Source organism: Rissa tridactyla, chromosome 3 (genome assembly GCF_028500815.1).
Source record: "Rissa tridactyla isolate bRisTri1 chromosome 3, bRisTri1.patW.cur.20221130, whole genome shotgun sequence".
NCBI classification, from domain to species: domain Eukaryota; kingdom Metazoa; phylum Chordata; class Aves; order Charadriiformes; family Laridae; genus Rissa; species Rissa tridactyla.
The window spans coordinates 89,092,849-89,108,183 of NC_071468.1; the positions used below are offsets into that span (position 1 = coordinate 89,092,849).

Consider the following 15,335-nt stretch of genomic DNA (forward strand, 5'->3'; position numbering starts at 1 on the left):
AACACAGGCTGCAACAATGGAAATTCTGATTAAATAATACAGTGCAAACAAGCTGTACAGAAAAGTTGTGGAATCTTCATCCTTGGAGATATTCAAAACTAAGCTGGATATGATCCTGAGTGACCTGACCTAGCTTTAAATTAGAATCAAACTTTGAGATCAGCCCTGCTTTGAGTCACGACCTGCAACTGTCACTTCCAACCTGAACTACTTTATGATGTTCCTCTATTTTCTTCAGCTGGAGAACAAGGACTTCAGTACATGTCACTTAACATACCACACAGAGCCGTGGCTGAGTAGACACAACTAGACAACATTAAAAGAGAAAGAGCTGCTGGTTGGTTTGTTTCTTCTATTTCTTTATTAAATCATTCTAAGAACTTAACATTGACAGTCAAATAACTGATGGGTGTTAATCTGATGCATATAAATTGAGTGAGAGGAGAATTTACATATGCATGAGACGTAACCAAAATGGAGAATTCTTTTGAGTCCAGTTATTCTACGTGATTAGACTACTGAAGTGCATTACAACTTCAAGCCTTCGATGATTAATTCATTCTTAGGCCCTGATTCTGAAGCGATTTATATGTTTATAATATTAAATCTAGATAAAAACCCTCAAAAATCAAGACCTTTTACCACAATGTAGTGCGCAATTATAATTGCTTTTGATAATCCAAGTTTCACATGTATTGTTGTATATTAAACTAAATCTAATCAAAGATTTGTAGGTGGTTCAGCACAGACTTAGAAAGCCTTCTTTTCCTTTCCACACAAAAAGTATTTTTCCACGATGCTGCAAAACATAATCAGTTACCTTTTTGTTTTCCCATTCTTTGATGGAGCTGCTGTGGCCACTAGGAAGTTGCAGGGTACCATCTGTACCAGCAGATAGCAATGGAGGTTGAACCTTACTAAGGATCTTTGAGCAGAGTCTGAGAGAATCAGTAAGCTCGGACAAGTGCAAAGTATGAAGATGGCTCGTCAACGCAGAAATCATCCTAAGCAACAGCTGAGGCAAGTGTTCTGTCTGTATTTCAATGTAAGTCTCCTAACAAAGTAACAGTAAAACTCATTAATTGTAATACTAAATTCCCCCTGAAATTTATCTTCTATAACAGTAGTACCTATCATTTGCTTAACTGTGTTCTAAACATATGGAATATGGAAAAAGGAAAATTAATATCTTAATATCCAATAATAAGAAATACATGCTTTACTTAAAAAAAAAATTAGAAAATTAACTTTACAGTTGTGTAACCAACAAATAGAAATATATTTAGCTCTTCTTCAGAATTTTTTCTTGTTCATTACAGAACACATTAAAAAACATAACAATGAGGCTAAAGAATGCTACTACTATTATTTTAATAACCTTAATATAAAAGTTTAAGAAGGAAAGATAAACAAGTTATTAAGAACTAAAGGGAAAACAGGCTGATTGCCATACCTGACACAGCACTCTCATACTTCTAGTAGGCTTTGAAATGAGAAAGCAAAGAATTGAGGAAAGACAGATATAGAAAAAACAGTTCCAACAGTCTTTTCTACATTAAGCAATGCCAACAGAAAGAGAGGATACATCTTATCATGACATGTAAAAGTGCCTTAAAAAGTTGCACATCTAAACTAGCATATCAAACTACAAAAGACTATACTTGTAACAAAAACGGTGTAGTTTTCGAGAAAAGAAAATCAAAGACAGACAAAATTTTTCAGGTATAAGCATCATAAAAAACACTTTGGTTACATCCAACCAGTCTATCAAGAATCATATAATGAACCCGAAACTTCTTCTAAAAGCGTTCACCAATTTATGGCAATATATTTTCAGGAAAAACAATTAATAAAGCAGATATAGTTTTTCTGTAGACTCTAAATATTACAGAATCCCAGCATTAGCAACAAAGAAAGCAATTCTTACCAAAGAAACTATATCCAACAAAAAATCCACTAACAAGCAGAAATTTGTCAGGGGTAACTCAGATTGCTCACTACCACCTCCAGGCCCAGTTTGAAGTCTGGCATGTAATGTCCTCCTGCAAAATTCAAATAGGGTTTCACGATATTTTTCCCTCACCCTTATATTGACCATGTTTCTGTACTTAATGTAAATCTGTACATATCAGGGATAATCCCTATAAACAAATAAGCAATCTCTCATTTTACTGTTAAGTAGCTCATTTGGCCCCATTGCAAGAAAAAGCAGCAACCACCCTTTCACTGTAAACCAGTCTTCATTCATAAAATAAGGAAATTCAGGCTACAGAAAATTGTATTTGTGACTCTACCATATACCGCAATATTTACTAGTATGAGCATGGGCAAAAATAATAGAATTAAGGGACAGTGTTACTGGAACCATAGTAATTTTGAAGAGATCTAAACCCAAGGCATTAAGCACTTGAGATAAAAGACAACCAAAAGTGAAATAAAAGGCCCGTGAAGCTTTAAAGCTGTGCAAAGCTCTTCTAAATGTCCACTTTAACTTCAACTGACCGCATTGTTTTACTACTGACAAGAATTCATAATCTGATGAGTTTTATGAGTTTCAATGCTGAGTGAAGTAAGACGGAACACAAATCCCCTGTGAAATCATGTTGCAATCTGATAATATTATAAGCAAAGGATATGAACAAAGAAATAATATTTTGTTTCTCCAATTCATTTATTCTGCTGGGGGTGGTGGTGAGGGTACTGTCACATTTTCAACAATTGTTAGTTACTCTAAATCTTTCCCTCTGTTTTGGAAGGGTTCATGAACATATATGCCAGGACTGAAAAAAGGATTTATTTGAAATAATACAAGCTTTACAGAAACCAAGTCCGAAACTGTCACAGTAAGTATTTACCAAAAGATTTAAAAGACATTTTATAAGTCATATTTAAATTGCATTCTGTCAGTAACCTATGTTTGAAAAATCGCGCTCTACTTAACCCACACCTCCATTGGGTTACTGTATCTCTCTAACAACAGATAATTGTGTTCATAAAGCTAGCAGCCTGTTTTACAGTTCAGTGAAATGGTGCCTTCGTGTAAGTCATAATGCAAACTCTTTGTCACATTTTGTGCTCCTACCCAGAAAGATCTACCATTTCATAAATTACTCACAGATTTCTTCAACTGTAATACCTCATAAAGGATGACTTGAATTCAACTCACTGAGCCCCTTAGCAAAAATTGCTTTGAGAGACGGCTCAATAGCAGTGAACAATACTTAGATAGGAGAAAACACTAGATACAAGAAATCTTATTTTTAATTTTTAGCGAGGGAAAATTATAAGAAAAAGCCTAAGAAATTCAGAGGGATATCTAAATCACTTTAAAAGTAATAACTGTGAATTATCAATCAGACTAGATGATATAAAGATAACTTCAATTCATGCTTTGAAAACAACTGGTTATGTTTTCACTTAATGGTGTATCTTTTTAAACAGGAAGACAATAACTTACATAACACAGCAGCTCATACAGGAAAAAAAACCAAAACCACCCATTTGGCATTCATGCTTACAGTAACATCTACTTATATGTAGAGAAATTCTCATCTGCTTGTTACTTGGTTGTATACTGCTTTCTTCACTTTAGCAATTCAGTCCAATATACAAAAAATAAAGTCACAGACATGCTGGAAGGGTTTTCATCTAGTCCAACCTCTCACACTAAACAGAACTGCTAACAATGCTTGATAAATTCATACACAATTTTGTCTAGCAGTGTCCTGGAAATCTCCCAAGGAAGCTCCACAGCCTTCCTGGGTAACCTGTTCCACTGCTGTACTATGTTTCTAGTAAAGCTTTTCCAAAAGTCCAACCTGAACCCCTGAGCCAGCACTTGTTGCTGTCCCTTGTCTTACCACCAGACATTACCAAAAGTATGGTTGTATCAACTTTGTAAATGCCCTTCAGGAAGTCATAGGCTGCTGTTTGAGGCCCCTCTTTGCCAGGCTAAACCAGACTCACCTACCTCAGTGCCCTATGACTCTGACCATCTCCACAGCCCTCTGCTAGAGCCTCTTCAGTTTCTCAATACTTGTTCTTAAGCAGAGTGGCCAAAGCTGGACACAATATGCCACATGTCAGCTTAAAAATACTAACTGAAAGGAAAAATAACTTACTTTCACCTGCTGACCACACTCCCCTTAATGTAGCCCAAGACACAGCACACTGTTGGCTCATAGACAACTTAGTGTTCAAATATCTTAATACATTATTACCCTATTCCATAAGCAATGAAAATAAAATTTCTACAAGTTTCATTTGAAAACTCTACGTCATCTATCCCTTCCCACAGCAAAAACCCTTGCTCTCCCATGGTCCCTTGGTCCCCCTCTCTCCTGTTAATATTTTCAGTTCTCCCTTATTTACTATGTTCCCTCCCATAGCTCTCCTTGCCATGTACAGGACTCCCACACTTTTTCTTCCCTAAAAAGAGCAGGACAGAAGATAACACATTCTGTAAGTCAGTCCTGGTAAAGTTGACAGGTTTGCTAGACACCCAATGAGTAACCCTGTACTGGACAGATAGAACAAAACAAACTAGCTTTGAGATCACTCTGGAGTCTTCCCTTCAGCACAGGTGCTAATTCTGTCTCTTGATTTTTGCCCAGACACTGAGCTTGTGAGAACTCACGTTGCTGAGACCACCAGTCACGTTGGATTGAAATTGGCCAAAAAGATCAAAGTTAAAGGGATAGGGAAGACAGAGACTTACAGTCTAAAAGATCACATTACACTAAACTAACTAACTAAGGAAAAAAGCTTATAAAACAAAGTCAACTTCAACTTTACACATACAGAGATTAAGTATTATAACCTACCTACAACATTCTTCAAACCAACGAGCAATGTAATCCCACATATAATAAGGCTCAAAGGAATTAAAGAGAAGATTGGCAGTTTTAATCAATTCTGCTGTTTTCTTGTTTTCTCTCAGTTTGCTGAAAAAAAATAAAACGAACATTTTATGTTTTTACTCTTCATTTCTGAGTTATGTAACTACACAGCACCATGACTTCACCCACTGCCATTTAACACTGACAAATTATCCTCCCTCAGCCGTACAGTGGTTGTTGTCCTAGGGCTCAGTATATTGGCAGGCTCCTCATATCAATGTCCTTTCACGGAGTTGCTAGGTTTCTCCTCTAGCTTTCTTTAGTGTTTGTTTTCAAACCACATTTTAATAGATCTATTTTCCCATGATCGTTTCTACAGTTGTTTCTCCCCCACACCTTTTAACTTCTCTCTTCTCTCCACCTTTTAAGATACTCAACTCAAATCCTGAAACTCTTTTTATCACCCTCTCTGGCTGTCTTGTAGCACTCTTCATTTTCAGCTCATCAGTCCACTTTTTTTTTTTTGAAGAACACAGATGTAAAGAATGCCACAACTAATCTATACCATTGACATACTGACTTCCAGCTGTATCAGGTAAGCATTTTTGTTATGGATAAGGAATAAAACATATGCCAAATATTAAGAAAAAAAAAAAAAGAAAAAAGAAAAAAAGAAAGCCATAGCCCTTCAGACCCTTACATTGAACAAAATTGAACACAAGTTGCAATCAATGTCAACGGATTCTGTATCATGAAGCAATCAGGTCACAGTCCCACAGGCTTCACAGTCATGGTCTCAGCAACAAAAAGATATATTATTTAATACAAAATACATTGTACTCATTATTCACCTGCTTAGCTGTGTGTGATCTTTGTTGAAAGAAGGTTCTGCTTGAAGCTCCAGTTCTGCTTTGCACTGTGTATATAAAGTTCGAAACACTTCAATCAATACATCCTCCAGGATGGCAGGGCCTATAGGGAGAAATACCAGCAATCACAGTCTCATGCATCACAGCACTGCTAACAGTCCACCTCTGAAAACCATCCAAATCATTAGCTAGTTTTGTTCACTGAAACCAAAAAATTCCTTCTGTTCAATTTTATAAACTACTTCAATTTCAGAACTTCTTTTGCATTCCAGAAACACACAGGCAATTGTAATGCCTGGGAGTAAACAAAGCACAAGCGGAGTTCTTTTCCGATAAAATGTGTGTACAATGTCAAAAGCTGTGCCGTCACATCACTATAGCCCATATTCAAGCCAACACACCCTCTTTGAAGGATTATTAGCATAGCTCAGTAACACGTAAACGTTACATGTATTCCTGATCTAAGGTAGCTCTCAACCAAACAGTTTCAAACACCCACCCATAAGCTAGCTCATGCTGTTATCATTTCGAAAACGTACTCAAATATTTAACTGCAAATACGTGGTGAAATATTTTGAGCATCTTCCATAACACAAGGTGAAATATTTTGAGCATCTTCCTTCCTTTTAATTTAAGGTAGGTTTTCTTTAATTCTGAATATAGTCTGCAGGTAATTTTTTGAAATAGTGCTTCATTCAGATTTGAGCTAAACATTGAGTTTGAAGAAAAAAAAAAAAAACAAAAACTTATTTTGAAAGAAGTTCACAAAGTGATCCTGCTTGAAATATCCTTCGCTTTTCCATGCTTTCTCCTAGCTACATTGAGCTGCCTTCAGTGAGAGAGCGCTCGTTGAGTTAAGCAGAAATCCTATTAGCTTCTTCCTCAGTTTGCTGAAAGAATCTTCATAGCTCTGCTTACTTCATTCAGTCTTACCATACACATTGCCTCTGAAAATTTAAACTGACACCCAGAAATCACAAATTACTAGGAAGATGACAAATTCTTGTCAGGTATTTTGTTCTTTGCGGTCTGTCTTAACCAGTTCCTTTCAAGTTATACTCTTTAATTGTTTTATTTTTACGCTTTTATTGCCCCATCCCCAAATCTTTGGATGGACTTCAAAAATTATTTTGATTTTTTCAGTCACCTCCAAAATTGTTATTCCAAAGAAAAAGGCACAATATCCAACACTTAGTTGCAGTAAATACTTTTGCCTCATCTACTTTTGTCCCATAGTCCTCTGCACTCACCTGCTAAAAAGTGCATTTAAACACTTTAAACAGGAGAAAGGAAAATTAACACCCACAAAACAAAACAAATCCAACACGAAAAAAAAAAAACCAAAAACCAAACAAACGACCCACTAAATCAAAAAACTGGATAAATTCTTCCAGGAAAAAAAAAAAAGTTTTCTCGTTAATATCTCTCATCTCTATGTGCATATTAGAAGAAGGAGCAGTTTATTTGCAAAACCAACAGCTGAGATTTAAAACAGTGAAAGTCACTATTTGATTAAAGAAATAGAAAAGATCTAATCTGCATTTCTTCCAACATGCAGTCAGTTCTTTCTATGACTTTAACTTACTATTTCCTGTGTTCCAAGTAGAAGAAATTGCATTTGGAAGAAGGTAAATCTAATGAATACATTAAATTACTAGCTTGGAAGAGCTAAGAAATCTAGCTAACTTGCCAGTACTAATACAGTTTTTTCAATTTGACCAACAAGAGAGAAAAATTCTCAAAGCAAAACCATGTAATACAAGTTAAAGAACAGAAGTAATATGATATAATGTAAAAATTACCTAGTTCAGGCTTATCCAGCAAACTGATAAGAATACGAAAAGGCTTTAAGTCTTGCATTAATGTGCTTTCTTCTCCATGCCCATTGACTTGTAATATTCCAACCATTGCCTGCAAAGAGCAAAAGCGTATCAGGAAAACAAAAACAAAACCAGAAAAAAAAGTTTTTTGAAAGAAAGATGAAATAAAAGCTGCATATAAAGGGAAAATTCTCAGTAATGGAGACCACTATTTCACCTCACTGCAGCTCAGCCTTCCAGTACTTAAAGTGAGCCTATAGGAAAGATAGGGAGGGACTCTTTTTCCAGGGAGTGTAGTGATAAGATGAGGGGTAATGGTTTTAAACTGAAAGAGGGGAGATTTTGATTAGGTATTAGAAAGAAATTCTTTACTCTGAGGGTGGTGAGACAGTGGAACAGGTTGCCCAGGGAAGCTGTGGATGCCCCATCCCTGGAAGTATTCAAGGCCAGGCTGGATGGGGCTTTGAGCAGCCTGGTCTAGTGGGAGGTGTCCCTGCCCAGGGCAGGGGGTGTGGAACTAGATGATCTTTAAGGTCCATTCCAACCCAAACCATTCCATGATGATTCTCTCAACTTTGCCTATGAGAATATTTCTGTGGAACAAAACTTGGCAACTTGTATATGCTTAAAATCAAAACATTATAAACAGATACCAACTCAATATTACATAAGAATAAAAGAGAAGACATGAAGGGTGATGGAAAGAAATCGTTTGAGAAGGTAAGGCATGTAGATATTAAGGGCTTAATAAATAATAATCTTCCATCTAGGATATACCCATCTATGTGGCAGAAAACTTTCTTGACTAAGTTGACTAGATAGCAACGAGAACTTCAAAACAAATGGGAAAACTGAGTTTCTATGCTGAAGCAATTTAGGAAACGAACTGCACAATTAAAAAAAGCCCAATAAAACTGCCACAGATTTGCTTAGTTTTCTCTCTGTGGCTGGCTTTGCTTTCTGTGTTGAAACTAGTTTGTTTCTTTTACATCTTCTGAAAAAGAAGGACAAAGATGAGAAAGAAGAGAGATGGGAAAGAAGAAAGGGAGGAAAACAGTTTCAAACTTGCTATGTGCTATAAACCAAGTATTATCAGCCAGTATTCTAAAAGAAAAATCTTCTGTACTTGAATACGCCTTTAGAAAGTCAGAATTTTCAGTACATTGTAGCAATGAGTAAGATGGAGGTGGACCGGATAAAAGAACACACAAAGAGACTGCTAGGGAAGAAGGCAGAAAGGAGCAATGCTTTTGAAGTCTTTCAAAAGACAGCAAATTGTTTTAGAAGGCATATGCAATTTGTATTGTGTAGAGCCAGCCACTGATTTTAATGTCCATAAAAAAAATTTTAAAGCAAACTACATGTGAATTATCCCCAATACAAAAAAGGCCAATCTCCATTCTACTGTAGCAGTAGTGCCTGCCACAAAAATAAATAAATAAGTAAAATGGACTATATCAACTCTACATTGCTGTTAGTCTTTGCAGACAGAAAAGCTTTAATGATACTGATTAAGCTAGAAAGATGGACAGATTTAATAGGAAGAACACAACCTATTAACAAGTACCTAAATGTTGCTAAAAGCTCACCATATTTTGTATAGAATGTACATGCAAAACTGTATCTTATTCAAGGCTCTCCTCTACGCTTGGATAATTTCTGAATCATCTGCCATGGGAGGCAGAAGGGTGACAGGAGAATGGTGAGAAGTGCCAACGAGGCCCTTGCTGCACTGGAATTCTGGAGTCTCTTCCTCATCAGTAGAACCGCAGATTTCATTACCTTCAGATAAAACTGAAAATGCTGGATACCAGCTTTAAATTGCAATGAGCCAAATATTCTTGTATCAGCTACTAATATGGGAATCCCCACTCTCATTCCCATATATAGCAGTTTTACTGCGATTCTGACTGAATATCAGAAAAATCCTGGCCGTATCAATTTGCCTTAATGATAAAATGTCCTCCTGATTTCAAGATCACACCCACCGGTCTTGAAAGACATCTGTATACTTTAATTACTGTGAGAGAAGGAGCACAGTTTTTGAGGCCAGGTGATCTCAGGTCACTTAGCAAGGCTAATAGTATGACTGGGTCAAATTGTATAACTGCCAACTTGCTCAACTATACCCGACTGCCAATGATCAGCAGAAAAAAACGTTTCCCTTGTCTAGAGGGGAGGAAGACTCACTTACTCAGACCTTCTGAGTACTATTTGACCATATTTTTCTGATTCCCAAGAAACAGAGAAGTTTCCAAATATACAGAAGTAGAAGAAAATTCTCCAATTCCATTTTATGAAAGAACAGCCTCCAGTGTGCTTGGCACCTTATCAATATCTTCCGTGTATGCTCCATTAATTGTGGAAGAGGGGGGAGAGAAAACTAATATTTGTCCTGATAATACTGTTATTCTAAAGAAATACATTATGCCATGTCTTCATTTTTCCACTGAGAAGGTTTCAGAAGAGAAGGACAAAATATCAAAAGACAGAAATTACATGGTCACATTGAAACAGCAAGTCAAAAGATAAGAAATAGCAATTCTGATCAGCATCCATTTATGAAGATATATGCCACAAAAAAAAAAAAAAAAATTCACATAGCTACCTGGACTAACATCTCCTTAGAGAAGGTGTTGAAATAGTAAGTGGCATGCTCCTCGGGATTGCTGTGCCTTGTACTTCTGGGTCCTATAAGGGCACCATTGTTATCAAAACCTTCAAGCAAACAAAGGACAAGGCAAATAAGTATTTGTCTCTTAATAGAATATTTTGCCAATGTCTTTAAACTAGAAATCAACACACTAGCACTGATAACTTACCAAGATGAAGTCCAAGTAATGTTGGCAAGAGAAAGATGATTTTATAGAGTTTAATACAGGAAACTAAGTGATACTTCCATGCAAGCAGTTTGCACACAAATTACAAACTTTAGTTTTAAGAAACATTAACCAAATTACTTCTTGTACAAAAGAAATGAATGTTCACAAACATTGTACGAACCACATAGTCAAAGAGTATCTTCAAAAAACCTGTCCCACAACCAACATTGCAATATTACTATGAGAACATAAAATTCAGTATTTTAAATATAAAGAGATAGTCACCAAAACATGCTGATGTGACTAAGGCACTTCGAATATCAGTCATATTACACAAAATCGATTTTTTTATTCAAAATTACACAAAGGAGACAGATGTTTGTTTTTTAAGTTTGTATCTTTTACCAAAGTAAAATTTTTGTTCTACACAAAAATAAGCTTAAGGAAAAAAAAATAAATAAGAAATAATTTAAAAAAAAAAAATCAAAAAGTTGGTCAGGATATCACCCTGTTCCACAGAAGCGTTTTCACAGTTTTTGTCCTGAAGTGACAAAAATAGAAGGAAAGCCTGAGAAGATGGATGCCCTTTAGCAGCAACTTAAAACCACCACTGCTTAAACTAACCTGGATTTGAAGAGATGTAATGTGATTTTTATGCCTAGAGAGTTTTACCAGACCACTCCCAGCTACAAAATAATAGGAAGGAATAGCTAAGAGCAGAATTAAATAATGTCATACAGAACATCAGACTTCAGAGAGTATTCCAACACAACTGAGTATTCCAACACAACTGACCAAATACATGGCAAACGGAGGCACTAGCTGTTCACAAAACAGGACCAGGAACAGCCACTGTAAAACTATCTTCTGAAGTTATGTTATCTTTCAGTGGGGACTATGCTCATGAAACAGCTGTAGAAGAAGGTTCCACAACTAAAAAAAACCAGCATGGTATTTTAAACACATAAAATATATTTTTCAATAACAGCAAAAAGACATATCTAATGCACCAAATTTAGATGAAACATTAGTTCAGTGTTTAATCTGGAAACTATTTTTTCCCTAAATTGGAAAATGTAGGTATGGACATGACAGTGCATTTCACTGTCTTTCTTTAAAAGATGAGTAATTTGCAAGTCAGTGTCTTGAGAAATTATTAACTAAAGATGCTGGGATTTTGTCATATTTGTCTCCTAAATCCCTGCAACTTCTACAGCAAAAAACCCAATCCCCTCATGCAAAACACTGTTGCCGCCTTCATCCCTCCCTTTATAAATTCAGTTTTCTTTTATGTCCCTTCACTACTTCCTTGCTTGCCAATCACCCACAGGCTACCTGCCTCTGATGCCTTAACTATCAGCTGGGAAAGATGCAAGAGCTGCTGGGAAGGGTTCTGGGTAGCCTGAGAAGAACATATGTGCTTGCTGGTGAGCTGGGAAGCCAAACAAAAAAGGCAACAGCAGACTGCAAAACAGTCTTCCCCTCAAGTAGAGAAATCACTTTATGTCTCTCCATTCAGTCTCCAGATTCTGTGACAGTCTTAGGAACTCCCATGTCAGAGACCCTGACTTCTCTCAAAGTGGGCTGAAAGTGGTTTTAAAGAGTAACAGGAGAGTTTCATGTGACCACAGGCTTCATTTCCTTAAAATAACAAGGACAAATAAATGTTTTCTAAAATCTTCTAACTTCTAGTTTTCTAAATATTCCCTAAATAGTTAGAGTCTTCTAAATAGCTATTGTTCTCTGCTACCCTCTTCTGATTACATGCTAGTTTCATATAAAAACAAAAAAGAGTGTATTACATTGATATTCTGCCATTTGGTAGAAGTAAAAGTGTGCATCCTGTCATTGATCAATTTTTACCCCCAGAAGGCACTGAAATAATGTTTAGTTGCATGGACAACATAAGCAATTGGCGATTTGTTAATTCAACCATGCAAACACCTAATGAAGCTAAAAGTTTGCGTACTCAAGCATCCATCAATGTAGTATCAACATTTTTCAACATTCTTTTCTTTTCATCCCTTCTATGCCATTGTATTCCAACTGCCATTTACATTCTATAATGCCCATTCTCTAGTTTTCCCATTTTATGTTTTTAGGGAGACAAATGTTGCTTTTTCAGTGTCCATTTATGTGGACCTAGTGCACCAGTCTCTATCCCTGAACGTGGCCCATAATTGCTGCTATAGAAAAACGTACCAATAATTTATACAACAGGAAAGAGTTCCAGCATGACATTCTTCATCTTTTATGACCATGGAGAGAGATAGTGCCTTTCTTCCTTATGATACAAGTTACGTATTTCATTTTTCCAAGAATCTTTCTCCAAAACATGGCAAAATACTGCTAATGAACATACAGTCCTTCCTCCACTTTTAGTGATCAACGAAATGAAATACAAACCTACCTAGAAGCCACGCATAAAGCCTTCGGTTGAGTGACATATCCCTGCGCAGTACTACATGAAGGGCTGCTGACAAAATTCTGATCATGTCTGGACGTGTTGCCTGAAGAAGTTAGAAACTCGATTAAATTTATCTATGAAAAGTAACGCTTTTTCTATGCTAGTAGCTTAATGTGCACTAAAACATAGTTAATTTCATGTTCTGACATTTCTGAATTTGGAACAGTACAAGAAAACATATTCTTGCTCTTAGGAAACCAAAATATGATTATTATTTGAAATAGAAACTTTGTAATAAAATGCACCCTTTATGAACAGCAAAAAAAAAAATGAGCTGTTAATGCAGTAGTGCATGTTACAAGACATTTCATTTATTAGGCAAAAGCCTTGCAAGCAAACAACTAAAATCCACTGTGAAAAACAAACAAACAAAACACTGAAGAATTTTAAATACTTTTCAATCTCTTACTAGTTTAAATGTTCATGTAAGTCTTAATATAAAATAAAATAAAATGCTGCATTGATAATGTCACCATTCTAGCACCTAAACAGACACATTCCAAATATTCCTATAGTAACTGATAAATGTGAACAAACCACTTCCACAATCAAGAACACAGTTATTTTCACAGGGAAGTGCGGGTTTTCCATAGTTTCTAACAAGGTGAGAATCAAAATTGTATAGGTTTTCCTCCAAGAATAACATAAATCATGAATCATTTAAAACCAGAAAATGACTAACAATAAATGCAGTTCAGACACTACTGCTAGGGCTACCACTGACCCCAAACCAATAATTATTTTCAATTATCTAGTGTTCTAAATCAGTTATGCTGTGAGGATTAACTTTTGCTGCTTTTGAACACTGAGAATTGGAAACTTGCACATGAACAGATAATTTGTTTTCTCATCAAATTAGAGCAAATTAAAATCTTCTGCATAGACTAAACATCATAATTCATATTGGGTTTACATATACAGAAGTTGAAGTTAAGTTCAAAGTTAACAAATCAAGTTGAAAAGCAAAAGGGCAGGGATCATGACATGAGAATAGCCAAACCTATCAGAGAAACTCTTACATGTGACTCTTGTTCAAGCTTGGAGAAAATCATTAACAAAGACCAACTAAATATTGCTACTGCCTTAAGAAGTGGAGTACATTTAGGAGTTTGCCAGTTCATCCCTCTTATATTAATAACCTACCTGGCTCATGTGGAAAGGAAAACAAAAAAGGATAAGGTCCAACGTGCTCCTCTGTACTAAAACACTGGTATCTTGCACTGATGTGCTTACTGCTTCCACCTGAAGTAACGGCAGACCCCCAAAATAGTTATTTACTGTATTATTTTAAGAAGGTAGATATAAGAGATCAGTCACAAAATAACAGTCATTTATAAATGGTGATATGTATGAAATGAAGTTATTTTGAAATGTTGAATAATGAAACTAGATAAAACAGGAAAATAAAACATTTCACCACTGAGGAAACATAACATAGATTCCCTGAACTACACAAACACCAGGCTTTTGCTTTTTTATATTACTAATGAATATCTTAAGTTTAAAAGACAAAATAATATTCTTTATATTTTTTTAAAAATACAACAAAACTCAACCACTTTTAACTGAAGCGTGTCATGAATGGAAAGTTTTATACAAAACCTAAGCAGTTCTGAAATGTTAACTCAGCTCTGCAACACTTTCATCATGCACAAAAACATCAGCTTAACTGGAGCTATAATAAATGGGCATCTTTATCTCTTCAAAGGCTACATTCACAGATAGAGAAGACATCTAAACCACCCGGAAGTATATTATTATATAAATGAGTAACACCAGTGTCTTCATTGCTCCAACAAAACATTACCATTAATTCAATGTCACTGCCAATTATGTAGAGTTGATCCTCCATCGAAAGCTTCCTGTTCAAATGGGAGAGGACATAGGTGATCCCAGGCAAGCGAACTGCAGGGCTTGTGAGGAGGCTACCCCAGAGAGCACTGTAGAACGCTGACTGATCCACAGCCGAGGCAACCTTCTCCAACAGCGTGTTTGTTCTGCAGTAAGATCAAGTCAGCTGAATTAGAGCATCTATCACAGCCCTTGCTCCTGCCCCCAGTTTGAATAAATATAAAAATAAATTGTTACAGGAAGGTCAAAACTTTCTTTTGAGAGGCCAAGAGGAGCCCAAATTATACACTGAACCTTATAATGCAGCCTGAACAGAATGATCCAGCTAGCTAGCCTGTAGGCCAACCTGGCTTGCTTCTGCCTGCCCACAGCTTCTGCTTATGTTCAAAGAGCCAAATAACCTCCTCATCTGCTACTTAAAGCCAAGTGTTGCTAAAGACAGAGGTTTCAGAGAGACAGCAGGAAACATAGCTAATGAAGAAAAGTATCAAGCAAATAGCTTCTCCCCTCATTCCTTGCACTGAGCACTTCTGGCGATAACAGCGCATAAAAATATCACAACTCTCTGAGCACAAGCAATCCCTTTCCCTGTCCTCATTTCCCCCCGCTCATGTGGCAGCACCTCTACACCCTATGGCAGGCCCTGGTAGGCAAGTTGAGTAGCCCTT

General features: G+C 36.3%; 1 protein-coding gene across 7 annotated transcripts in view; it reads right to left on the bottom strand.

The window, feature by feature from the left end:
* DOP1A (DOP1 leucine zipper like protein A) overlaps nucleotides 1-15,335 on the bottom strand; it is a 68,089-nt gene that overhangs the window by 36,185 nt on the left and 16,569 nt on the right. For 5 of the 7 annotated variants that reach the window (XR_008465448.1, XR_008465449.1, XM_054195410.1 and 2 more), the window contains 10 exons: nucleotides 14,624-14,813; nucleotides 13,960-14,058; nucleotides 12,760-12,859; nucleotides 10,136-10,245; nucleotides 7,510-7,618; nucleotides 5,690-5,810; nucleotides 4,824-4,943; nucleotides 1,928-2,042; nucleotides 1,454-1,483; nucleotides 821-1,054 (listed from right to left, as the gene is read on the bottom strand). Coding sequence is in view for 5 of the 7 variants with exons in the window: in XM_054195410.1 (XP_054051385.1) it covers nucleotides 821-1,054; nucleotides 1,454-1,483; nucleotides 1,928-2,042; nucleotides 4,824-4,943; nucleotides 5,690-5,810; nucleotides 7,510-7,618; nucleotides 10,136-10,245; nucleotides 12,760-12,859; nucleotides 13,960-14,058; nucleotides 14,624-14,813 (1,228 nt within the window). In the remaining 2 variants the exon portion in view is untranslated. The remainder of the gene's footprint in view (nucleotides 1-820; nucleotides 1,055-1,453; nucleotides 1,484-1,927; nucleotides 2,043-4,823; nucleotides 4,944-5,689; nucleotides 5,811-7,509; nucleotides 7,619-10,135; nucleotides 10,246-12,759; nucleotides 12,860-13,959; nucleotides 14,059-14,623; nucleotides 14,814-15,335) is intronic. The other 2 variants (XM_054195413.1, XM_054195415.1) reach the window with 1 other exon arrangement.